This window comes from Tiliqua scincoides, chromosome 1 (assembly GCF_035046505.1).
Source record: "Tiliqua scincoides isolate rTilSci1 chromosome 1, rTilSci1.hap2, whole genome shotgun sequence".
In the NCBI taxonomy this organism is placed as follows: domain Eukaryota; kingdom Metazoa; phylum Chordata; class Lepidosauria; order Squamata; family Scincidae; genus Tiliqua; species Tiliqua scincoides.
The window spans coordinates 217,890,119-217,918,083 of record NC_089821.1 but is presented as its reverse complement, the minus strand read 5'-3'; the positions used below and the strand labels follow the sequence as shown (position 1 = coordinate 217,918,083).

The 27,965-nt window shown below is 43.5% G+C and overlaps 1 protein-coding gene across 5 annotated transcripts in view; it reads right to left on the bottom strand.

Moving 5' to 3' along the window:
* Positions 1-27,965, bottom strand: part of TIAM2 (TIAM Rac1 associated GEF 2) — a 178,169-nt gene that overhangs the window by 12,882 nt on the left and 137,322 nt on the right. For all 5 annotated transcript variants that reach the window (XM_066615857.1, XM_066615885.1, XM_066615875.1 and 2 more), the window contains 4 exons: positions 6,314-6,487; positions 2,987-3,055; positions 2,465-2,590; positions 77-185 (listed from right to left, as the gene is read on the bottom strand). In XM_066615857.1, coding sequence (XP_066471954.1) covers positions 77-185; positions 2,465-2,590; positions 2,987-3,055; positions 6,314-6,487 — 478 coding nt within the window. The remainder of the gene's footprint in view (positions 1-76; positions 186-2,464; positions 2,591-2,986; positions 3,056-6,313; positions 6,488-27,965) is intronic.

The window sequence follows — 27,965 nt, the reverse complement described above, 5'->3', positions numbered from 1 at the left end:
TGTTTCCACCATGCAAAATAATTGTTTTCCTGCTTCAGTCAGTCTCATGCAGAGATTACATCATCAAGACAATTACCTCTTTCAAGAACTTTCTGGACTTTAATGTGATTTGCACAGAATCCACTGTACAATTTGAAGTGGTCAGCATAATACAGGAAAGAACCTCCCACAGAGAAGAGCAGTTTCTGAAACCAACATAATCAGAAGATTGGAACAGAAACCAGTTTATTTTATGTGCATCTATCCAGGTGTTAAAGAAAATCCTTATTGTTTATACAGAAGCTGCAGTTATGAACAAGATTTATAGCCCACTTTGCAACATGATTCTTAAAGGAGGAAACAAACAGTACAATCCAAAAAGCATCAACACTCACCAAGAAAACAGCCCTTTTCAGGCACTCATCTCCCCACAGAGACAAATGCACAAGGGCTTCCTATGAGTGCGCGAATGATGTGCAAGCTTGGTTTCACCCCATCCTCCCCATGATCAGACTTTGTCTGTAGCAACAAATTAAGACCATGGGGAGAGATCCAGTTGTTTCCACCCTGGAATGTCTGGAACTGGATCTCTCTGATCCTACTGCCAATCCATCCCCTGCATATGGAGAGTGCGGGGGGACGGGACGGGACTGGACTACCTGTTGGAAGTATTTTTTACTTACCCCCACCCAATAGGCTCCCCTATTGCCTATGGATCTCCTCAAACTTATGCCAGCTATATAGCTGGCGCAACTCCAAGGAGAACCAGAAAAATGGGGGGAAAGATCCTGCGTGTGACAGATCCACCTCTTCCTCCCAACATCCCCCCTCACACAGTTCCTCCTCCAAAAGGCTGCTCCTGCTGCCAACTTACCAGTGTCCATGGAACCTCCTGGGGCTGCTGCTGCATGCACCACACCTCTGTTTACAGCAGTGGCCCAGCAGTCCCTAACATTGGCCCAGCTTCTGTGCCACCATAAAGGACCTGACACTGCCAGAACACTAGTTCTGGCATTGTAAGGCCCTAACAGGATTGGGGCCTTAGAACCCATTCCCAAACAGTGCGTGCCAGCTCATTGTCAGCACACACTGTTGCAAACGTGCCATAAAGCACTTTTGAGAGCCCTTAGCACTGGCCCAGTGTTGGAGCTAGCCCAGCGCCAGCCAGCACTGGGCTAGCGCTGGTAGAAAGCTGGTGCTCCACTGCTTGGCGGTGGCCCAAAACGCCAGGTGGCGGAGAGGTGAGTGTGGGCATGGGAGAGGATGGGCAAAAGGTGTTCTGAAGTGGGGGGAGGTGAGGAGAGGTCGGGGAGGAGGCATGCTGGGGGAGGGAGCAGGCGGGAGGAGGGAGTGGGGCGGTGGAGCTCAGCTCCACCAGATCCTGAGCTCTGTGTTGGGCTGAAGTTTTTGATTCTGTCCAGCCCAAAGGCTGCCGCAGAATCAAGTAGCCCCATTGTGGGTCTACTTTCCTTACCCAGGGAAAGGGGACGAACATCCCCTTCTTCTGAGGAGCTGCTGGTGGTTGCCCGGTGCGTTTAAGATACCACGGCAGCCATTTTCAGTGCCACGGCAGCCCTGTGAGCTGGGTAGCTTAGGACTGGGCTGTCAGTCCACTACACTAACCACTACATTGCTCTGGGTCTCCACTTATCACTCATACTTGAAAGCATGAGCTCTTGGAAAAAGCGAAGCAAGTGCAAAGGTAGGCCTCTATTAGTTTTTTGGACCTTTATTTTATACAGGTCGATTACCCCTTATCTGGAATTCCAAATATCCATAATTTCAAAAGTCTGAGCACCATTATCCTGGTTAGCATAGCACAAAGCATGCTGGGGTGTTGTCCAGCCAGGGAAGCCTGCTGCACTGGACACCAGGTGGCCGCAACCCAGAAGGTGGCATGGAAGCATGCAAGTAGGTGGGCTTGATGTAGTGGGCCCACTAAGGGGAAAATAGGAAGGGCAATAACTCCAAATATAAGGTGGACAGCAATTAAAAAAAAAAATCTGGGAGAACCCAAAACCTGAAACACTTCCAGTCCCAGGCACTTCAGATTAGAGGTAATCAGCCTGTATTTTGCAAGCAGAAAAGCTCCTGTAGGTACAGTGGTAAGTTTGGATCCAATCCACTGTGCCTTTAAGCAATCTGAATAAAGACATCAAAAAGCCAAGATTAAACACTAGAGCAAGAAATGGAAAGAGTGGCTTTGGGACAACACCAATTGCCAGAAACAGAGAGAGAGAGAGAGAGAGAGAGAGAGAGAGAGAGAGAGATAAACTGACTGCAGATCCACTGCAACGGAGGCAATTACAAAAATGCAGTGAGTTCCTCTGAATTAATTCAGTCTGTGCCCAAACAGCTGCCTTATCTTAATGCATAAAAAGCTTCCAATTGTAGAGTAAGAAGAGGAAGCAAAGGAAATAAACTATATGGTCAGAATCTCCTTGTACGTACAGGAATATGTTTAAGTTGGAGATATTATAGTTACCCGGAACTGAGAAGGAGTTTCAAGGATGTTAAAATCAGAACAGGAAGAAATTCCATCTTCAAGGGTCTCTAAAAATATCTTCTGAAAATTCAGCATCTCTGGCAGACTGCCAAACAAAGACTCCATCTGCATGGGAAGAAAATGAAAGATGAAAAGGGAATTTTCATTGTTTGTACTTTGCTCTTACTACAATTACTGGGCAGCATTTTTGCAGACAATCGACGTATTGCAGGAGATAAACAAATGGATACTTAACATTAACAGATTTGTCTCATAACAGTTCTGGCATTGAATGCAGAAGGACAAGTGCTTTCTGAAACAAAGATTTCGTACAAATATTTTCATCAGAAGCGCCATTCATTTTCATATCCAAGGCATGACTAATGCAGCTGATGGGAAAACAGCACACTTTGTCTTTTCTTCCACGAGTGATACTGTGGAAATGGCTATAACATCACAAACCCCAAACCCAAGGCTATAATATCACACAACACTGGAAAACAGTTAACAAAGCCCCCTCACCTCATCTTGAGTAAGGAAGGTCTCGCTTTGAAGAGGCTCCAAATATAATTGAAAGAGGCAGCTCAGATCCTAAAGGAGCAGAAAAAGGTGTACACCTGTTCAAAATACGATTTCAAAAGAAAGGAAAAATAACCCCCTTGATCTTTTTAATGTGGGAATAAGTGTTGAAAAAGAATTTTTCATCAAGACCTAAGCCAACAGTATTCTAACACCACTGTTTGAACACCCTTGCTGCGGCACTCTTACTATCCAGAAAAATAGTAGCAACTGAACCTCTGTATCTACACCCTCCATTGATACTGAAACTTGCAAACAATTGAATCTGCAAGTGGGGGCCATCACGCGGGTTCAGGAGGTGGCCTGAGGACCAGCAAGGCCACACCACGAAAAAAGAAAGTGTGTTTCTAAGGTCTTCAGAAGGTTTTCTGAGGCTTGGCAAGGCCACACACAGCCTCCCGTGGCCTCAGGCCACCTCCCAGACATGAGTGGAAGACTCTTCCGGTCATGTCTGGTAGGTACAGGTGGGTCATCCTGATGTGGATCAGGACCCACATTGGGTCAACTCCGTGGGTCCAAATCGGTGGATAAGGAGCAGCAATCTGTAGTTACATAATGTCAAGTTCACTATGGAGCATGCCATAACAAAATTAAATAAATGATTGATACAGGCACATGAGGGCTTTTCAAAGGACCAAAAGGAGCAAGATCAGCTAAATTATAGTAGAAAGACAATATTCAATGCCTTTGGCATCCATTACACCATCCTTTTTATCAGACTAAGGGCACAATCCTAACCCCTTATGTCAGTACTTTCCAGCACTGGCATAGCGGCACCAATGGGACATGTGCTGCATCCTGCCGTTGGGTGTCACTCACAGAGGCCTCCTTAAAGTAAGGGAATGTTTGTTCCCTTACCTCAGAGCTGCATTGCCCTTATGTCGGTGCTGGAAAGCTCTGACATAAGGGGTTAGGATTGCGCCCTAATGCATTTAAGGATTCTTGAGGTAGTTTCTTGACAATCCCAGTTCTACTTATTGCGACTCATAATTATGCAATAGCAATACGAGAGTCTGAGCTGTAAGTCAATATGATGTGATCCAAAGACTGTTCCTGCTCTTACTTTTTAATTTATATTCTGCTTTTCCTTAATGGTCCCAACAGGGTTTCTTTGAAGTTTCATTCACAGTGGTGCCCTGCAAAGTCATTCCCATGATGACCACACTACTAGTACTCAATATAGAGCATTTATAGAATGGTTTCAGAGCGCTTAAGGTACTTCATATACAAGTTATCCATGTTACATGAGCAACACAGATAATTCCGTCTTAAGGTGAAAACTTGGAAAGTGGAAATAGCTTTCCCTCAGGATCGCATGCTATAATTTCTCATTGCTTCTTGTGCTCAAAAATTCACTCCAAAAATCCAAAACTCGATCAAAATAGAGCACAGAATGATGCCCAATTAGGAAAACTATAAAATTTCTACTCTGCTGTTTATGTATTTCATCTCCAAATGATCTCCATAGATCCCAAAGACAAGGTGACAGCAGCAAACCAGCCAAGGCTTCCCACATCAGCCTCCTCCTGCTACTACTGCCGCCATCACCACAGTCCAAGTGCAGCCCCCTCACTCTTTCCTCACCCTTTGTGGCACACTCACATGTACCACTCCAAGGAGGGAGGGGGTAAGGAAAAGAGGAACTGGCTGCACAAGAGCGTGCGTGCACGCAGTGAGGCCATAACAACTCTGGCAAGGCACTAGAACTCAGCAAACTGCCTGTGCCTTTTGGTCAAAAACTGCCCCCTCCCCTCTTGCATCTTCTCTAGCAGGAGTTCCCAGCTGTACTTCACAAGTGGAAAGCTTGTGTAAGCCATTTTTTAAAAAGGCAATTCATATACTGAATTATAGGTATGAATCTATACACTAGTACAGTGAAATCTTTTAACGCAACTACTCATTTAACAGGAATCTCCTATTGTTATAATCCTTACAACAATCCTGAAAGGTAAATCAAAATTATTGCCCCCATTTTGCAGATGGAAGGCTGAGGCTAGGAGATTTCCTAAGGCCACACCATGGATTCAAGTTTCAAACTGTGGTCTTCCCATCTTGTACTTCAGTCTCTCAGCCACTACCTCTCTCACCAACCAAAATACTTGGAGGATTTATATCCTTATTTGCTTATACATCAAACATGCCCACACAGAGCTGACTCCAAGGTTCTTGACACACTTTCTCAAACAAGGACACATGGGTAGTAACTTTCACATGTTTCAATTCTGTCAATGAAGTGACTTTGGTGCATTTTGCTTTTGTTTAACAAACACTTACAGTTCTTAAGACTGAAAGTACATTGAAAACTAAGGGTACAATCCTATCCTGCGCTGGAACAGGCAAGCCAGGAGACTTGCACTGTATCCAGTGCAGGATAAGTGCCCAAAGCTGCTCAGTCAGAGGTAAGGGCAAACTTTTCCCACTACCTCCGGGTAAGCCACCCTGGTCCCTATGAGTCTCCTTGGACTTGCGCCACCTCCTGAGGTAGCACAAATCCGAGAAGAGCGGAAAGGTTTGAAGCCGCTCCAAACTCCCTGGGAATGGGGGTTGGGATCTGGCATAACTGCCGGATCCCAGCCCCACATTCCACTTCCCACCCGTCTGCTCCTGGAGCAGCCCACTGTCCACCCCCCACCCCAGAATGCCTCACTCCCGCCTCCTCCCCGCCCACGCCAGAGTCTTGTGTTGGACGAGCTTGGTCAACACAAGACTCAGAACCTCCATCAGCGTGGAGGCTTATTCCAGCCTCCGTGTGCTGGCCTAGCTGACTCACAAGGAGGCGCAAACGTGCCTTATGGCACATTTGCAACCCTCCTGGGCCAGGGCAATGGACTTGTGCTGGCCCAAGTGCAGCTCAGGATGGTGCTGTAACCTGAAGCCTGAAGTGCTTCATTTTGAAATTCTCTCACTGATGTTATTTTTCTGCTGAGTTATATGAGAAATTTAAAAGCTGTTTGACTTGACATGTCTTGCAAGGGAAGGGGAGAGTGTGAAAAGACTGCAAGGAGACTGGCATCCAATGCAGCGCAAGGAGCTGCAGCTGCAAGAAGAAACTGTGGGAGTCTAGTGATGCATGGGGAAGACACTTGGGGAATTTTGTCCTTTGTCCCCTCCAAATCTTGCATCTCTTAGTCACAGGGAAAATACTCGCAAGAGGTCACGAAACTTCACATAAACTGCAGGTGCCACTATTTAACATATGCAAGTGAACACTAAGGTCCCATTTAAGAAAGCCTTGCCAAGAAAATGAATATAGTAAAACACTCCAGTTACCTTTACGTATGATTTCTCTGTGTCCACAAGTTCTTGGATGACCTTCCGAAGTCTATCTGCATCTGTAAGCTGTCGTGCCAGTGGCTTCATAGAGGGGACTTCCTTTGTGCCTTCCATACCGTTGACCTGGGCTTCATGGAAGTTCAGGCACAATGTTGAGATCTGCTCAGAGCTCTGTAGGTTGAAATAAGGACAAAAAACAGCAGCCATAAAGCATTTATTACATTTTGCCTCGAGTTGGGCCCTGGCACATTTATTGCACCTTCTTACCTCCCACAAAAGATTTCAGATGCAAGTATGAGCTACAGAACGCTAAATAGGCTTTGAATATACAAGGGGAAAGGTGCATATTCTAGATACTAATTTGCACATGTCCAGAAATAAATTAGTATAGTCCAGCAGTGCTTTCCGCAGAGTTATGGTTATTTTGAGTGAACAGGGGAACTGATTAGCTGATTAGCTTAAAGTGGGGATAAGTTCGGAAAAGGAATTTGGCAAAACAATGAGTCAGACATGCATTTTAAGAACACTTGTAACAAGGGGGAAAAGGGATTTCTGAAAAAGCTTAGCTTTGTTTATTTTATTCCCTATGTTTTTTTTTAACATTATAATAATCTGACATCAGAAAATACACAATGCAAATTGTGGAAGTTCGTAAGAGTAGTTCTAGAACAGTAATTGCTGTAACTACTCGTCACTGGTGACCTTGAATTGATGTCAATGCCCAGCTACAGCAGGGCATTTGTCATGTCAGACGATGGCAGCTTAAGCAGTGCTTGAAGCCCGGATGCCTTTCCAGGCAGGCTGCCATTCTCCTCCCCCCCCCCACCTTAGCATGTGCTAGGAGGTGACCTATAGGCCACTGGGTCACTTCTTAACACATTCTAAAAGGGCAAAAAAGATGCAACCAACTGGGAATGCTAGCAGTGTTAGCATCACTAAAGCTGCTGCTGCCTGCAAAACAACAACAAAATACTGAAAAAGGAAAAAAAATGCAGCCACTGTCTGTGCTATGGGAAAAAAAAGAGCCATTAAGTCCTACTGCCAACGAAAAAAAATGGAGTGGGTACTTCCCAGAAAGGGAACAAGAATATTTACAGGCAGGTATATTTGGGGGCTTAATTACAACCCTGCCCTAGAGTGTTAATACAGCGGTGTATTATTCAACACAAAGGACACCAGATGGCCAACAAGAGAGACAAACAAAACAGAGAATTGCACAATTACAAGGAAGGTACTTAATTCAATACTTTGGATGGGTATCTTGCTGCAGAAGAATTTACATAAGATGTAAGCAGCCTCTGTCCACGCAACAGCGCTTCAGCCTACATCTGAACAAATCAACTTAAGATTTATCGTGGCAACCTTTTAAATTATTCTTTCATATGTTCAGAAACAGGGTCAATTGCGGTTAATGTAGTCTACAAAGAAGCTAGGCTTTTTCTCTATCAGAGAAAGCTAATTTAGTTCTTCTTTATATTGTGCGCAACTCAGAACTTCAGCAGCCTTTCCAGAATGCCTGTTCTGTAGATATGCTATGTGCAAAAGCAATACTCTGTAATTCTAGTTACTTCAGAAGGAAATGAGCCATAATCTTCTGCAGGTCACACAGCTTTTAAAAAGCTTAAAATATGACATTTCCAGTTCATAGATGCATCGTCAATTTACAACAGGCACAAAGTGGCCAAGATGGCGGAGGACTTTCAAGAGTTAAACTCTCTTTGTTTGAGTTTACTGTCTATTGACAGTAATGGACACCCTAATGAGAAGTGAGAAATGAGAAGACAATCTAGCATACAAACATAATAGGAGTCAGGCTGTGCCACAGACACGAAGATGTCACAGTGCTAAGACACCATGCGCCGCGGATGCTTTGTGTTTCCACATAAAAACAGCAGAGGAACCTCAGCCAGTACCCGTTTCCTGCAGCACGCTATGGCAGAAAACACACACTGGCAATGTGCAGGCATAACAGCTTCCTGTTACATGAATTATGGCGTAATTACGCCAATTATTGCGTAATTACGCCAATTATGGCGGAATTCAAAGAAATGGAAAAGCGCCATCAGGTACACAACAGCTTCCTCCCCTCAACTACCTTTTGCTTCCTCCGAGCATATGGGCCACCATAGCTACTAGTCTGCAGACGGCACATCTGTGTTATTGTGCAAAATGGGGCAGGGCTAAGGAAATACAAGAAAGGGATATAAGGAGAATACCAGCTCTCTGTATCTGGCCATACCAATGAATAGTTTTTCATCCCACCCCCTGTCCTGGTTTTCCATAGCTATGGATTGGAAGAATTTTTTGCTCCAAATACACCTTGTCACAGTTTCCAAGGGCTGCTGGATTCTCAGTCTTCTCAACCCGCCATGCTACAAGTTGAATGAGACAGGCCTGCTTGACAGAGTACTGGACATGCAGAATTTGGTCTTGGTTCAACACCTAGGTGAGTACCTTTAACTTTGCTATGTGTCCCCCCCCCCTTTAAAGTTCTACAATTAATGCTTCATGATAGCTACTCTGATGGGATGTTGAGTGGTAGCAGCTTCTTTAAACTTCATCTTCTCTCTCTCGTGCTCATCACTGCAGCTCCCTCCCCCCAACTCCCCGTGCCACATGCGCCTGACAACTTTACTTGCTTGCTTAACAGTGCAAACAGTTAAAAGATTACAGCCTTAGAGATACCTTTTTCCCCTATTTGGAGCAGATGCGTCTGCTGTCTTTTGTAACTGGACTCCCAATGGTTTTATTGGGAATATTTACATATTGCTTTTCCACAAAAAGCACTTCACAAAGCAGTTTACATAGTAACAAGTTATCCATTATTATCTCACTGAGAATTAAACCAGTTAGTCATGGTGTTAATTGTTTCAGTGCTATTATATTCAAGGCCTTTTGTTTCACAGCCCCCATGTTGCAAGCCCTTTCATATTTCCTGTAGGACAGTGAACTGATAAAAACATTATCTTGCAATTTTTAACCTTGCAGAAAGCAAGAGGCACAGCGAGTGAAAACGGTCGATACTTCATACTCCTGCACGTTTATAACAAATTACTGCACCTGCAGAAAATTTGTCACCATTTATCTTCAATTTGTTTTCTGAGGACGCTGGATGCCAATAACAGAACAAAATGTTGCCATCGTGCTTACAAACCAACCAAAACAGATAAATGCTGATAGTGACAAAAACAGTCTTTTTCTGGTTTGCTGTTACAACTTTGCCAATCCACCCATAAGGCCAACTGAAAGGATCGCCTCAGGCAGCAGACTGGTGGAATATGCCCACCTCAACCTGCCAACCCACCTCAGAGATGGGGTAGCCATGCTACTCTGTAGCAGCAAGAACATCACAATACCACAGTGCTACCACAGAGTCTTGATATAATAAATGTATTCATCTTCAAGTTGTCAAAATACTCTGTTCTAATTAGTTATTATTAAGAATATCTGTTTTTTAACAAAAGGTAGTTCATAAAACAGTTATCTTAATGTACTTCTTATTCATTATTTGTTTCCACCTTCTAGAATTGTAGGCTCCACAGAGGTTCTGCTCCCCTCACCTCCAGAGGCTTTTCTGAGCCTCCCAGAAGCAGCGCACATTCACATGCTGCTCTGCACGACTCAGAATGCTCCAATTGTGCAAAAGACGTGATTTCTGTCTCTCGTGCGACTCCAGCATTCTGAGGTCACAGAGGCTCAGAAAAGCCTCCAAAAGCAAAGGGAGCAGAGCTTCCCCTCGCCTTCAGAGGTTTCACAAAGCACCAAGCCCGGCTTGAAGACAGGGATGTCGGTCTCCATCCCTTTGGATTAGTGGCACCCAAGTGTACTTGAAAGTAACTGAGATGAAATGGTCCAAAGAGGTTCTGATTATAAAGAAATCAGTAGAAGACAAAACTATTTTAGTGAATAAGTACAATGGGCAAGAGGTATAGAAGTGGAACCCCAGAGGCTTCCACCCAAATCAGTTGCAGAAATACTCTTAGGCATACTGTACGTTTTGTGTGAGGAAACCTAGAACTAGAGCGTTAGATCAGGCGATAAGTAGCAGAATGTGGTATGAACTGAGCTTCCCCTCACATAACAAAATCAGTAGTAGATTGGACAAAACATGCCAAGATGAACTCGCCATTAGCATAATTTGGAATAAAAATAATGTCCAAATGTTTGGACATGACCACCTCTTACCAGAGGAATGAAGGTCTTTATAAGGGTCTATTGTGCAAAGAAAAGAAACTATAGAACCTAAAATGCCTTCCTCTTTTCCAACAGTATTATGACTCAACTATTCCTGGGCTTGTCTAGAAATGTCTAGGTTGAGGTTTCCGTGACTCTTACTTCATACCTTTCATACGATCGCTTGTGTCAGTGCAATCATAGTACAGTATTTTCTAATCAAAGTACTTTCAGGCATACAAACTCTAGGTAGCTTGTTGAAGACAAATGGCTTCCTGTCAAATGGGAAAAATGGTTTTCGGAGTTAGCCAGATGCTGTGCTATCAATTCATACCCATGTTGTGCTTCAAGAGAAGAGCCCCTGCAAAATGCCAGCAATCTGTGGGACACTGAAAGTAAGAGCAGCCTTCAGAGTTTGCTTTCTTATCACTCCTACCTCCTTTTTTTAATGGAAGATCACTCATCCTTTAATACTGGCCTCAGAAATAAAGTGTAAACAGAGCAAAGCTGCAGTACAGCTATGACTGAGGCAATGCTGGTCACTGTGTTACAATGGTTAAATCAGAAATGCTTTGATACTGAATGTACAGCTTAGAAAAAGGGTAGACAACAAGAATAAATATTCCCTAGTCTTGGGAAAACACAACTCAGGAATGCAGACCAAGTGTCTTTAGGACTAGACTCACTGATAGTGAAAAGGTAAATACAGAAACTCTAGACCGGTGGTTCTCAAACACCAGCCTGAGAATTCCTGCCCTTTTTCCTCTTTAAGGGATGGGGGCAGGGGGGAAACACTGACATGATCCCCCAGAATCACACTGCTGTGGGGGAAGGGGGGCTTTTAAAAATCTTACTTACTTGCTGCCAGACTCCAGGGGTGTGGGGAGCCTTGCGGAGAGCTCTGCAGGGCTCCCTGCAGCATGCAGACTGTTAAAAAATGATTGCAACCCACTTCCAGTTTAGCAATTGCAACTGGGAAGTGGGTCGCAATCATTTTTTTTTAACATTCTACAAGCCACGGGGAGCCCTGCAGAGCACTCTGCGGGGCTCTCTGCACCTCCTCAAACCCCGGCAGCAAGTAACATAAAAAAACAGCTACCCTTCACCTGCAGTGGTGTGATCCTGTGGATCATGTCACTGCTCCCCTTCTGTATGTTTCAGAACTACAAGCGCAAACTGTAAACACGTCTAAAAGGTGGAATTCAGAGACCAGAGTCAAGAACCAAAGAGGAAGCCATCATTTGGACAGAACCGTCACCTAAGAAACGCTCTTGTCTGCAGTTGATGCAGTGGTAATTCACTACCTCATAAATGCATTCTCAAGATTTTGGGAGTTGTATTTCTCTTGTTCTTTTACATGAAGACTCATAGTTTAGCAGCTGGATGAAGAGGAGAGAGAAAGACTCAAAGTAGCAGATTTGTTGCAATGGTCTGCAATGCAATGTTGCAATGCAGTGGTTCTCACATATTTAGCACCGGGACCCATTTTTTAGAATGAGAATCTGCCAGGACCCACCGGAAGTGATGTCATGACTAGAAGTGACATCATCAAGCAGGAAAATGTTTCACAATCCTAGGCTGCAATCCTACCCACACTTACCCAGGAGTAAGTCTCATTTACTATCATTGTTTGAAGAATATACACAGAAGTTTGTTAAAAGTACAGATCTGCAACATTTCCCCAAATGTAGTCACATCCCATGATAGCATCAAGTCTAACATATGAAAAAATAAGATATTGAAATGAATGGGGACCCACCTGAAATTTGCTCGTGACCCACTTAGTGGGTCCTGACCCACAGTTTGAGAAACACTGATCTAGTGGAACTGTTTGACATTCATAAACCCAACTGTTTACAAAATACTAAAATAAAACACAAAGCAAGTGGTATCTACTTGTTATTCCAGTTTTGATTCATTACTGTCATGGTCCCCTATGGATTCATGACATTTGCTAACAACTGTTCTGTGCATTTATCAGAATGATAGTCCTTATGTTTATATATAAAAATTCCACTGTCCCCCTCCCCGCACCCTTAACTTCTCTAACTCTGTTTTTCAAGTTTGATCAATTAATTATAAACAACCACACACTTACCACAGAAACCATCCTCTGCAGGGATCCATAAGCTGCTAATGTTTGCTGCTTTACTTTTATTTCCAGAGCTAAACTCTTAACACTAGTTTTACTTTGCTTGAAGGCAGGCATTATAACTTGCTACAACATTTTTTGCCCCAAACCCAAAGGCAATCGAACCCTTTATCACTCTGACACATTAATATGAGGTGCACTCAGCGAACACAGAAAAAACACTATCCAGCAGCAGTTACCTTGTGCACTGACGTAAGTCAACCTGATATACTGCTGTCCTGCGTTTAGTTGGGATAACAACATATAGGAAAGGAACACTGCTCTGCTTGCTAATAACTCTTTACACAAACCAAAACAAAATCTTCAAAGTGTATTTAGATGTCACAACATTTATTCTCTTGAAATAAAGATATACATTTAGATATCAATATGTGGTAAAAAGAAATACTGCAGGTTAGATATAGATTTTGGATATTAAATCCCAGGAGGAAGTTACCAACTAACAAACCTATGAAATCTACGTACAACATAAACAAAAACATCAGGAGATCTCAGAAATTGGGTGGGTATGGAAAGAACAGAGGGAGCGGACAGCCCCGAAGGTCAGCACACATTTTCAATGACACTGATGCTCTGGTAAGACTTTTGGCTATTAAATGCTAGGACTTATTTAAAAGCAAAAAAAAGTGGAGAGATTTGAAAAAGGAGAATGCCAGAAGTAACACACAGTTCACTGAGTGTTTTGTTTTATGTAATTGTTCTTGTCCTTTATTTGAACTCTCTAGTTGCAATTACATTGACACAAAAATCTAAGCTGTGCTCCTTAACAAATTCCTGCTTGAAAGGACATTTAACTCCCCATACTTTGTTGTAACCTCCGTAATGGTCTCTATTTTAATTGTATATCCCCAGCAACCAATTATTACTATTCTTTTCTTCATTAAGCACCTTGGAAATCTAAAGATTGACAGACAAGATGAAAATGTTTTATGTTACATGCATGCAAATTTACCACTGATTTGTCTATAACACAAGACATGGCAACGGAACACTGACAACACCAGAGGGTATATTAAGGTTAGAATTAAGAGCACAGCCACCTTTTGAATACTGTATCTTGGAATGAGTCACAGTGTGGTAAACACAAGACCCGAGGAAGCTGCCTTAAGCTGAGTCAGATCATTGGTCCGTCCAGGTCAGTATATTATTGATACTGACTGGAAGTGGCTCTCCAGTGTTGCAGAGAAAGGTTTTTTCCAGAATCACCTGGGATAACAGTATATAGGAAAGAAACACTGCCCAACATGCAAATACCTCCCTCAAGCCAGGGGCTGAAACTGGGCCCTTCTGCATACAAAGGTTCCTCCTCAAGAAAGAAGAAAGAGGAGTGAATTTTCCATGCAATGTAAGTTATCCAGAGAACTGTGAAAAGTTTTTGTTGCTTGGTTGTTTTTTTGTTTAAATGCTCTCTTTTAAAAAAGAACATTTATGCTTGATCAGAGCCATGAGAGGACGAGCACTGCAGATACTCACCCATAAGTCGATCCCACAGATAAGACGAGGGCAGGTTTTGAGCCATCATGGAATTTTCTATGACCCTCGGATAAGTCGGGGGGGGGGGTTTAAAAAAACTTAGGGAGATGCCTGACTATAGTTTTGTCTGATTTTACCCCAGACCAGATTCTGAAAAATAACCTACCACTAATTGTTATCTAAGAACTGTACAGTCTCTAATTTATTAAAAACATAGTAAAAGAACATAAGATACATTTTTATTCTTTTTAAATTCTGGTCTTCACCACCTTTTTGTAAACACTATCAGAGTAATTGCACTGTAAACAACATACCAGTAGAACAGTGGTTCCCAACCTGGTATTCAGGTACTCCCAGGGACACTCAACAGAACCTTTAGGGGTACTTGAAAAAGAATGGAATAATAGCAGGAAAAGGCAGGTCGTGCTCTAGAATGCTTTGCGGGGCCAGCAAGGTAGGTAGGAAGGTAGCTAGTTGGCTGTGAAAGCCCAACCAATTAGGCAAGGTGACCTTTGACCCTAGACTGTAAAGCCACTGGATAGCCCATTAATACTATAGCATACGCACACTGGTAAAGAGCTGCTTGATTTTAAAAGCAATAAGGTTAGTCTGATTTTGGGACCTCAAAGACTGTGTTATACATTTTGGAATTTAGCTTAGATAACACTATCAGGCAATGACTGGAGATGTAAGTCTTGGCAGAAGTTAAACACACCTGTGTCCCCCAGAAAAACTGTAACTATACTTTCATGCTGTAAGAGCAAAAGCATACATACGGAAACCAAGTGATCCCTTGATGCCAAACTGTACCCAAGGTAAAAGGGTCACAACAGTTATATAGAATTAAGCCACAGAAACCAAAATGCTTGATTTTAGAAAAGTCTTAAGAGACACTTAATAAAAGAAGTTTAGAAGTTTAAAAACCTTTGCTTTGCAGAAGTTGGTAGAGGGCCCCAGTACTTTACTAACACATAGAAAGAGAACGCAGAAGAGATAAGATAGGCCGCTCGTACATAAGGATGAGTAAGGGATGAGTAGGGATGAGTAAGTTCTGCCGAGAAAATATCTTATGAAGTTGGCCTTCACACCTGTCTTTGTGTTATACTGCTTTCTTTTAATGAGGTTGGTAAGAGGACATGTCAAAAATACTCTTAATTGAAATGATGGATGTGAATAAGGTTCAAAACTGAGTAAATGATGTTACAGCACATCCTGCTGGTTTTGGAAACTTTTGGAAATAGTGTAATTTTGGCTGAGTTTTAAGGTGAAACCCCACCTGTATGTAGATCACGGCCAATCAATGGTTTTACCCAGTTATTGCCCACCTATTTTCTATCTTTCATGTAAATTGTATCTTATCTATATCTTATTAGGAATTAGCCCCATCTATGATGTCAAATTTCAGCCAATGGGAAATCAGGATTTTCAAACAAAGAGCTGTGAAATTTATAAAAAGTTCTGGACACCATCAAACTGGGTCCATGCTTTGGACATGAGTCCCGTGGACCAATTGCATGCAATTCAAATAAAACTTTCGAACCTTCACTGTGAAGTACCAAGTTGTTCTTGAGTCTTGAGTTGCTCTATCAACCTTGCAACACCAATAGCTAGCTTTTGGTCATCAATTCATCTATGAACCATTGATTGAAAACCAGCACAGTAAAAAAGCTGAAACATAATATGGAAATTGATCAATCACCCAGAATTTCTCAGCACACTTCTGGTGCAAAACAGTGCAAAGGCAGAGTCTTCTGTTCCTCAAACAAATAAAAAGAGAAAACACTGTGATGAATACATGAAGCCTGGGCTTTCATATGGAGGAGATGAGGGCTTGTATTATTAATTACAAACATATTGCTAATATGAAGGGTACAATTTATGGAAATGGGCTGCCAAAGGGTATGCAAGTGAAAAAGGTTGGCAACCACTGCAGGAGAACCATGAATCAAATCCACCTTTAAGGTGTCTGGTGTGTTAAGCCAGAAGCTCTACATACAACATACAACCCATAATACATAACTGGGAGTGTGCAATTCAATTCACAGCAGAGAGATGCAGCTACATATATTTGCAACCCTTTTTACTCAGAAGTAGACCCACTGCTTTCCATGGGTGTTATTCTTAAGTAAAGGCACACTGAATTGTAGCCTTCTTCAGATGGAAAGGAGGATTCCCATCCTGGTGTTGAAAAAAAAAAAGACTTCTGCCAAATGCAGGCATTTGAAAAAAGGAACCAGGTTGCAAAGAGGAGAATAAAAGGTTAACTTTAGCTGGAATTTCCCAGGACAGTTACTATAGAAACGATCTCTGTATGGCTTCTGATGGGCAAGAGGTGCCTGCCTGAGCTGAGAAATGAAACCTTTCAGAATTGAAAGGCTCTACCCTCTGTTTGAACCGGAGATAAGGCAAAGTGAGAACTGGAGCTTGATTACTTGGCAAAAATTTCACGTACTATACCTGAGTATCTATGGTTATTAGAAATGCCCAGTTGTTGCCCTCCTAACTTATGTGTGGGTCTACCAAATACTTTGCCCAAATGTAAAGATGTGGGCAACAATTCAGAGCTACACAGGTCTCCAATGCTCACACAGAACTTCAGGCCTGCAGCAGCTCTTCTTGTTTATGAATTGGGCCACCTGAGCACACAATATGTCACAAGCATGGGAGCACTGGAGTGCTATCTTACACATTGCAGCCACTGGACATACTACAAGTCATTTTCACTGCACAAAGCCATTTTACAATGCATTTTAAAATGCTCATCTTTTCCTTTCTCTCAGCAGTCCTGCAGGGTAGTTCACATGGATGGAGAACTGAAGTTGAAAGAGGAGGATTTACCGCAAGGAACACACTTTCCACAGTTGAGATAGCAGAGGACTGTGCCATAGAACAAATACACCTCTATTAACTGATCCCAAAAGGAAAAGATCATTTAACTTGCAGTTGTAAATATATAAAAGAACAGCCTTTCTCTTTAAAAAAATATAAACACAGATCCTCACAGAAAAAAATCTAGTCAGTAGCTGCTTGTGTAACTGGAGTGATTTAGTTACACAATAGAAGTGATACAGTTACACAAAAATAGAAGTGATGAAATTTAAAGCCACTTAGTCATGACACTGTTGCTCCCGCACCTTTTCAGAAAGATAGAGTGGCTTTACACAGCCTCACTAGATCAAGGGGGAGGCTCAAGACAGAACCAAGGAAATACAGGAGCTGCATTATCAACCACTCCCTTTCTCTCTTGTGAACGGCTCTCCTTAGCATGAACTCTGTTGTCCAAGTCTGGAATGCAAGCAGAAGTCAAAAGGAATGACAACAACTGCTGGGGAAAGGAGAAAGTTAAAACCTATGTGATCTGGTGAATATAGTACTGTAGGTTTTCTTTACTATTGTCCTGAGATGCTACTGCTTATACTTTTTAAACAGAACAATGAGCCAAGTAAAACCATCAAAGCCTGGCTGACACATTTACATTCAGCACTTGATTGCTGCACCGTCAAGTGATGACTAACATGTGTGAATGAGCCATCGGAGACCCAGACTGTAATCCTATGAACACCTTCCTGGAAGTAAGCATCACTAGATACAATGGGACTTACTTCTGAGTAGACATGCATAGGCTAGTGCTGTCAGACACCAAACAGGACCTTTCACATCAGTTCACGCACCATGCTTTACAGTGTAATTGAGTCACACATTCTGCTGTTAAGTATTAAATGCACCGGGCCGGGAGGTCCTTGTGGGGGTTTAGGGTCTAAAAAGGTTAAACATATAGCAAAATGACATCTAAAGGGGAATCTTCTGCCCCAAAATAAGTATTGCAAATAGAGTTTAATGGAAATCATATGTACATCCATGTCCTATGTTGGACTTAAAGAGGGGAATTCTCTCCCACAAGGAACGACATAAGGTAAGAATAGGGACTGCAGAGAGTGGCATAGAGTTATATACACATATAAGCCAGTACAACCTCTGTATTCATTTATATCATTCCAGAACACAACATCTTTGTATTGTATTGGCAACCTTCAGTCTCGAAAGACTATGGTATCGCGCTCTGAAAGGTGGTTCTGGCACAGCGTCTAGTGTGGCTGAAAAGGCCAATTCGGGAGTGACAATCCCTTCCACACCGGGAGCAAGTGCAGTCTGTCCCTGGTCTGTCTCCCTGGCTATGGGCCTTCCTTCTTTGCCTCTTAGCCTCAGACTGTTGGCAAAGTGTCTCTTCAAACTGGGAAAGGCCATGCTGCACAGCCTGCCTCCAAGCGGGCCGCTCAGAGGCCAGGGTTTCCCACTTGTTGAGGTCCATCCCTAAGGCCTTCAGATCCCTCTTGCAGATGTCCTTGTATTGCAGCTGTGGTCTACCTGTAGGGCGCTTTCCTTGCACGAGTTCTCCATAGAGGAGATCCTTTGGGATCCGGCCATCATCCATTCTCACGACATGACCAAGCCAACGCAGGCGTCTCTGTTTCAGCAGTGAATACATGCTAGGGATTCCAGCACGTTCCAGGACTGTGTTGTTTGGAACTTTGTCCTGCCAGGTGATGCCGAGGATGCGTCGGAGGCAGCGCATGTGGAAAGCGCTCAGTTTCCTCTCCTGTTGTGGGCGAAGAGTCCATGACTCGCTGCAGTACAGAAGTGTACTCAGGACACAAGCTCTGTAGACCTGGATCTTGGTATGTTCCGTCAGCTTCTTGTTGGACCAGACTCTCTTTGTGAGTCTGGAAAACGTGGTAGCTGCTTTACCGATGCGCCTGTTTAGCTCGGCATCGAGAGAATGAGTGTCGGAGATCGTTGAGCCAAGGTACACAAAGTCATGGACAACCTCCAGTTCATGCTCAGAGATTGTAATGCAGGGAGGTGAGTCCACATCCTGAACCATGACCTGTGTTTTCTTCAGGCTGATTGTCAGTCCAAAATCTTGGCAGGCCTTGCTAAAACGATCCATGAGCTGCTGGAGATCTTTGGCAGAGTGGGTAGTGACAGCTGCATCGTCGGCAAAGAGGAAGTCACGCAGACATTTCAGCTGGACTTTGGATTTTGCTCTCAGTCTGGAGAGGTTGAAGAGCTTTCCGTCTGATCTGGTCCGGAGATAGATGCCTTCTGTTGCAGTTCCAAAGGCCTGCTTCAGCAGGACAGCGAAGAAAATCCCAAACAAGGTTGGTGCAAGAACACAGCCCTGCTTCACTCCGCTTCGGATGTCAAAAGGGTCTGATGTGGAGCCATCGAAGACAACAGTGCCCTTCATGTCCTTGTGGAAGGATCTGATGATGCTGAGGAGCCTGGGTGGACATCCAATCTTGGGGAGAATCTTGAAGAGGCCGTCTCTGCTGACCAGGTCGAAAGCCTTTGTGAGATCTATGAAGGCTATAAAGAGTGGCTGTCGTTGTTCCCTGCATTTCTCCTGCAGTTGTCTAAGGGAGAATACCATATCAGTGGTGGACCTGTTGGCTCGGAATCCACACTGCGATTCTGGATAGACGCTCTCTGCAAGTACCTGGAGCCTCTTTAGTACAACTCAGGCAAACAGCTTTCCTACAACGCTAAGGAGAGAGATGCCGCGGTAGTTGTTGCAGTCACCCCTGTCACCTTTGTTCTTGTACAGCGTTGTTGTACACAACATCTACAGCCATTATATTGTTGTACACAACATCTACAGCCATTATAAACCAATAATGACCCTCACACAGAATTTTACATCAGTATGAGTATTAAAAAAATTTCACAAGAAATATATGAACCTAAATGATATTACTACTAATAATTCTAAATTGCGACCTGCTGAAAGGGAGCCTCCCACACCTCATTGTTCCAAACAAATTTATTTGAGCTCTGTCACAAATAAAAGCCCTCCCCTAATACTTATTACAGTAACTAAAACAAAGCAGAATTAAGTCTTGTTCCCAAAGTATCCCTATTTCATCAACATTATTTCTTTTTCTGTCCCTTTTGTTGGAAGAGCAACAGCATGTAAACAGAGCCAACAGTAGACAGCAAGTGTGAATATATTTGCTTCTACCAGAAGGGGGGGTTTGTTGTTTGTTTTAAGGCTTGTTGGTTGCTTAAGAACATAAGAACAGCCCCGCTGGATCAGGCCATAGGCCCATCTAGTCCAGCTTCCTGCATCTCACAGCGGCCCACCAAATGCCCCAGATAACAGGGATAACAATGTGCCCCAGGAGCACACCAGATAACAAGAGACCTGCATCCTGGTGACCTCCCTTGCTTCTCTCCCTACATTAGAATAATGTCTCATCTGATTTCTTCTTCCCCACTTATTTGTTTCTGCCTGTCTGTCCCAGTGCCTAGGACTGCTTTAATCCATCAGCCCGGCTAATACCTTGAGCTCAGAGGGTGCAGGGCCCATGATAAGAGGGTACAGGGGATAATTTTTACCTGGGCCAAGGGACAAAAAGGAGGCCCAGGAGTCAAAACCCCAGAAATTTCCTGGGATCTTACTTTTTCCAATCTTACCTAGACTCACTGCCGCGCAGGATACTGGGGGCGCTATTGCAAGCCATATGGGTTGGGCTGAGGAAGGCAAACATGGCATTCTGTAACAGTGTCAGATCTGGGAGGAAACTGGCCTGCTACACTAACTGAGGACCCGCTTACCATGAAGGAGTGTATAGGAGCTCAGGGACACAGCTAAAGAACTAGAGCTGATGCAGAAGTACGTTTTGGTGCACACGGGGCCATTCTAGTGTGAGCCTAAATACAATGATATAAGTTTTCTGCAAAGATTTTCTATATTTAAAGATATTAGAGAGACTTAGGAGTGTGTTTGGTTTTCTGTATTACTGTATGTAGCTGCCAACACCCACTAGATCTGGGCTCCAAAGACTTTTCTGGCTGTTGCCACCTCCCCCTGTGCTGTTCACCCCCTCCCTGTCCCCATTCTGCCCACCCATGTCACCACTCGCAGTTTTACCCATCCCCTCCCCCCTTCAGGAAGGGGCCGAAAAGAAATGTACTCCCTTCCTCCTCTCAGAGGCCCTGGTGGGAGGAGGAAAAGAAAGGTAGTGCAGGTGTGGCAAAGGCTTGGGAGATGTAAAGGACTTAAATGAGGAGAATCTTTACATCTAGTTACTCAAAAAGTTGAGTATTTAAATTCGGTGAAACATAAATTGGGAAGTTTAGAATAGGAACCTCAAAGGGTGTGTGTGTGTGTGTGTGTGTGTGTGTGTGTGTGTGTGTGTGTGTGTGTGTGTGTGTGTGTGAGAACCAGCCTAAAAATGTTTCGAGTAAGAAAAGGTCCTTTAGTTGGTGTCCATGCAAAAGATGTGAATGAGCCCTTCCTTAAGCAATCCCTCAACAAACTAACCCTGCTTCTCCCTTCCATTTGTTACCATTTTTAAAATGTACAGCAATGTGAGATGTGCAATTCTCCAGAGATTCATCTTAAAAACACTCCCACACTTTGTTACTGCTTGACTGGAAAAGGCTGCTTCGTTCTAGAGTCAACAATATCTTCATCCCTTCTTAAAGTACACAGCAAATGTTTCAGTTCCACGTTGGAGGCAAGACGGAACTCAACAGATTTAGCAGCTTCATGAATTACAAACTGGCCATATGGCTGCTGGCACAACTTCTCAATTAGCAAGATGCAACCATTTTTATTTTCTCAAATATTCCAGTGATCAGATCTGCTCCTGAAGCTGAAAAAACAAGCAAGGACCACGAAAGAGAAATACTATTCAAATTAGTTTATTTCAGCCTAATGAGCTAACTGAAAGATTAGATTTCCACTACTGGTGTTGCAAATGATACAATTAAAAAAAAACCAGCACATGAGGATTATCAAATTAATAAAAATCTGAAATATTTCATGTGATCTGCTCCTTCTATAAGAGCAATGCACAAATTCACTTAATATCTCACTTTCTTCATTTGATAAAAAAGTGGGGTGTAAATTGAATATTTTCACTTACTTGGTAAAACCCACTGAAATCAACAGCGCTCACTCCACTACTCATTACACTGAAGTGGAAGCAAATCATTCATTGATTCATTCACGCTAGTTTGAAGGAGACGAAGATTGACACAGTGCAACAACTATGTATTTTTGGTCATCTGAATGCCTTAATACAGTGGTTCTCAAACTTTTAGCACCAAGACCCACTTTTTAGAATGAGAATCTGCCAGGACCCACTGGAAGTGATGTCATGACCAGAAGTGACATTATGAAGCAGGAAAATTTTTAACAATTCTAGGCTGCAATCCTACCCACACTTACCTAGGAGTAAGTTCCATTTACTGTCATTGTTAAAAGCATATATATAGTAGCCTGTTAAAAGTACAGATGTGTCACATTTCTCCAAATGCAGTCAAATACCATGGTAGCATCAAGTCTATTAAAAATAAAATATTGAAATGAATGGGGACCCACCTAAAATGGGCTTGCAACGCACCTAGTGGGTCCCGACCCTCAGTTTGAGAAACACTGCCTTAGTATGTTTCAGATACATCTAGACTCATCCAGTGTGCCATACAACATGCATACTCAGGGGAACTGTTCAGATACTTGCTGCACATGTTTCTGTAGGTGTGGGAGGGGGTATGGAGTGTGAGCACGCTGTTGCTAGCAAGTTTATAAAACTCTATTCTCTGAGGTCAGTATTTGTCCTCAGTGATCAATGCTGAATGCAGGGACCTCTTCTTTCTTTGACTACCACCCTGGAACATCCCAGGTGACAATTAGAGAATCTTTCTCCATGCTCAGCATTTGATGTTGTTAGGCCAGGTCTCCAAACTCCAGCCCAGGGGTCAGATGCGGCCCGCGGCCAGCCTCTGATTCCTTGAGAGCCTCTGGCCCAGTTGACCAAACACAACCAGAGTTGTGCTTGTGAGGTGGAGGAATGGGGGACCCGTTTAAGTGTGTGCTTTGGGCTTTGTTGGTGTTTGGAGAAATCCTGGACATTTGAGCCCATTTATTCATTCATCTAAGTTCCATCTCTGATGTATTTATTTAAATTTTATATTTAATTTATTTTTCCGACCCTAGACACTGTGCCAGATGTTTGATGCGGCCCTTTGGCTGAAAGTTTAGAGACCCCTGTTGTAGGCAAATGCTAATGGCTAGGAGGAGGGGAGCTTTATGAGTACAGTGGCAGCAGGGGTGGGGCTTGCTGGCACATGCACACTGCCCCTCTACGCACAGAGAAACATCTGAACACAGCTTGGATCAAGACTCAGCCTTAATCTATGCATGGGTCACATCTGATCTTCCATACAACACACCAATTTGAAGACCAAATCAGATTCCAGTCCCCTTCCCCCGCCCCAATTGTGGGCTGCTTTATGCAACCGCTTTTTGTGCCAGCTTCTCACCTCTGTGAAGATTATCTTTCGCCTGCTGAGACTGAATAAACTTGTTGAGTGCCTAATTAATTGTGCTATCCAACAGCCCAGTGGCAACTTGTGCTTGCTCCACACTCCTGAAAATTGCATGCCCTTCTGACTAAGGACAAATGCAAAATATCAAGACAACCACAAACTGGAAAAAATAATGAACCCTCAAAACTGGTTACAGTTCTGATCTAAAGAGGCAAGGAAGCAAGAAGACGGCAAAAGCTGAGCTGGTTTAGTGGTCAGCAGGATATGGAAGGTCATAACAACATAAGAAGAGCCCTGCTGGATCAGGCCCAAGGCCCATCTAGTCCAGCTTCTTGTATTTCACAGTGGCCCACCAGATGCCTCAGGGAGCACACAAGACCACAAGAGACTTGCATCACACTGCCACTCCCCTGCATCTGGCATTCTATTTACCCTCAACACACCCTGTCACCTGGGCCCAGCCCCGGTGGCCGGGATCTCCTCAGGAGTAGGGGTCTCCTAAGGAGTAAATCGCAAGTACTGTTTGGACTGGGCTCCTAGGCACAGCATCTCCCGGAGGGTAGGGCCTAAGGCCTCATGGGATCTCCAGACCGTCACAAGGTTGGAAAGGGTAGGGCTGGCTGGGTCAGCTACTGGCTTCATAAGGAGCCTGGGAGACATGGGGAGAGGTTGCTCCTCCCTGGGCTCTGACTGGGGAGAAGTGGCTGGGGGAAGGGTAAGCAATCCCTTACCTCTACTTGTTCCTGTAGGGGCCAAAAGGGTCCCTGGTGGGGGCAACTGGTCCCTCCCTTCCAGGGGAGGCACACCTGGACCAGAACAGGGTGCTGTAGTCCTTGGGAGTCTTGGGGGCCCCCGGAAGCCCAACCAAGCAGCCAGACAGCCAACCTGCAAGGGGTGTCCTGAACCGTTCCACTTTGTTGTACCTGCATGGAGGCGAAACTCTTGTTGAGGACTATATACCAGGGCCCTTGTGGTGTAACACGGCCCTGATGAATGTTAAGAATATCACCAGATTAAATCTTTTGTGTAAGCCAGTCTCCAGGTCACAGTGCCTCCTTTCTCTCAGGGGTAGGTAGATGGCCGCCCCTGCGCCGCCCCCAGGCATGTACCCCACACACCCCAAAGAAGATACCAGATTATACTCGGATTTAACTTGTGCTACTTTATTAAACACAGTGACTAATTTTTAACACATGAACCCTACTGAATGTACCTTCTATCCTTTGCCAGTCTGGGGAGGCTTTCCTGGCCCTCAGAATGCCTTCTAAGGGCATAAAAACATCACTTTTGGTTTCCTCCATGAAACAGGAAGTGATTTTTTTTTGGCCCTCTGAGGCCTTTACAAGGCCTTCTGAGAGTTGGGGAGGGTGTGCATTGCCTGCCTGGGCCTCTGGAAGAGAGGCAGGGGTTACAGCATGCGGTCATGGCCCCAGGTGGTACCGGGGCCAGGATCGCCACTGAATTTCCTACTTGCTCCTATTGGTGACAATAGAGTGACACTGGAGTTTTGGCAATTTCCCTGCACTCAATTCCCACCCTTCTCCCATCAGTGAAGACCCTCAGAAGTGGCTTTGGAGTAGTTACAGAAGTCTGTTGGTGTGGGAATGTTTCCTTGCATAAGCTAACTTCCACTCATACAAGGTCTGAAGACAACCCATAGAAGTTATTTTGATAATAGCCAAAGACAGATATGTCCCATTTAAGAAACAAAAAAAGATACTAGACTGCAATCCTATATATGCTTACTAAAAAGCACATCCCACTGAGTTCAATGGGGCTTACTCCATGGGCAGGAGGTCTGGTCTAGAGGGTAGAGCCTCCATTTGCCTGAAGATTAACATCCACAAGGTCGGCAGTTCGAGGCCACCGGCACCGTGCGACCTTGAAGCAGCTGGCAAGCTGCAGCTGAGCTGTTCCATCTGCTCGGAGCGTGGGAGGATGGAGGCCAGAATGTTAAACCAGATCGGAGCGTAACATCTTGAATGTGGTGGTTCTTGAAAGATAGAACCTTCTTTCAATTTGTAAAAATCCCTGCGTGGATTTAATAAGCCTGCCTGTGTAAACCGCCTTGAATAAAGTCTTGAATAAAGACCAAGAAAGGCGGTATATAAATACTGTATATTATTATTATTATTATTACTCCTAGATAAGTGTGCATAGGATTTCAAGCCTTGGAATAAACAGAAATTACTCTTGCAATCACACAATATAGACTTCACTAAAGGGTTCCTTAAAATGTTCAAAAATCCAGCCTTCTCTGTATACAGTATCTAGATATCTGTAACTCCAAACTGAATGTCTGAATGAATAAACTGAATAAACTTTTTGAATAGAGTTTAATGACAAATTCATCTAAGAAGCTGATACATAGAATTTATCATCTAGTTGCAGTTTTTCTTTTAAATTAGCTTCTCCAACTGCATTTGTGTTTGTTCTTTTCAGGCTGAATGATTTGATCTTTGAAGTTCAGTTACGTGATGTCAAAATGCTTAAATCCAGACTTGGGTTTTTTAAAAGCCTGAAAGATCAACCACACTATCAACATTTCACTTAAGTTTAGACAATTACACATGCACACAGACAGAGCTTTGTTCTATATCCAAGAGCCTGAAACTATGGTAACCATTGAGAATTCATTTTCAATATCACTCATTGCTTTAATACCGCTTTGGCTTTGCCATTCATAGAGTTATCTTAATTTAAAAGAAAATCTAATTCCAGTTGAATCCTTAAGAACCACCACTTATTATGGAATAACAAAGATGAAAGCATGGCCTGGGCAGGAGGTCTGGCTCAGCTGGTAGAGCTGCCGCCTTGTACGCCTGAAGATCTGAGGCTGCCAGTTCGAAACAACAGGAAGTACCCGAGAACTGACAACACGCTGATATACTGATGAGCTGACACTCAGTGGTAGAGAGGAGTTGCCCTCAAGTGGAGTGTGGGAGGCGAAGGGCCAGAGAGAGGCCAGACCGGGAAGGAATCCAGCTGGAAGGAGGAGTTCTATGAAAGACTAGAACTATTCAATTGTAAAAATCCCTACGGGGGTTTAGAACAGCCTGCCTATGTAAACTGCCTTGGATTAAAGCTGAGGAGTAATCTGAGGACCAAAGAAAGGTGGTATATAAATACTTGTATAAATAAAATAAATGGCCATTCAAGATCACAGTCCTATACTCTGTCCTTCTAATGGTAGATGACTAGGATGCTTCATTACATTAGTGCAGGGGAATAATCTAATATTCTGTTCTCACTAACCGAAATCCATGCTTCCTTATTGGAATGTTTAAAAGTCAGTTTAGAGCATCACTATCTTACTGAGTTTTTGGCTCAGGTTTAAAATCACACAGAAACAAACAGCAAGTGAGATGATATCTTTGCTTGGCTTCTTCTAAATGGAAGAAGTAAAAATCCCAAAGGTGCAATTTCTGGAAGATAAAGCCATGTGTTTCACTTCTGCATTATAAGGAGAGTTCTGGAGTTTTATGGAGAAAATCCTGGACTAAGGATCTACTCTCCTGCAGCAAGAATGTGCCACTCATGTCACTTCCCCATTCCATAATCCATCCACCCCACAGGTCTCCAGAGCACAACAGCAGATTAGGAATAGTGCCAGGTCACTAACTGGGATGCTAAATATCAAAAGGTCTTGAGGCAGCATTTGTTGAGTGCTGATGCTGGTCATGCATAGAGGGAAATGGTGCATTACAGAAATCCTGGATACCATCTCCACATAATTGAGAAAATGCTTTCTGTGTGAGGAGTTACAGCTGTGGACTGTGCACTGTACAATGAACTCCTTTAGTTGATGCTGTTCCACATGCACACCACTGCAAGGCAATTGCAGAATTCTCCATGAAACAGAGAAGTGCTGGCAACTGAATTATATCATGAAGGCTGCAATCTTATATGCACTTTCCTGGGAGTAAGCCCCACTGGACACAGACATGCATAGGATTGTGCTCTAAATGTCTTTATTCACAACCTTTTGATCTCATTAAAGCAGAGGTCCTCAAAACTTTCAGCAGCCAAGGCCACACCACACAGCTTTTGTTCTTATGGTGGGCCAGAGTGGGTCAGTTGCAGAAAACTTACACTGCACACATTTTGGGCATAGCCAAGCATTTTCACAATGAGAGAACATCAGGGAAATATATGCAGATGTGTGCTTTGTACACTCTCTTGCTCCTCAGCAGGGCTCCCAGTGAGACTGATCTCATTCAGCTGTTTCATTCAGCTGGAAAGAGAAGGGTGGCAAGTGGGAGAGGAGAACAGTAAGAAGCGGGGCACATGTGATTACAATGTTACTGGGTTCAGTGGGCCAATCAAAATGCTTTGGGGGCAGATATGTCCTGTGGGCCAATGTCTGGGGGCCACTGCCCCAGATTAAGGAATCTGCCAGAAGGCTTACAACAACAAAAACTGAAACTGAAATTTTATTTAAAAACATTAATCATTTAAATGCTAAAACTAAAAAACAATAAAGCAAATACAAAGCAGACTGGGAGTACACAATTT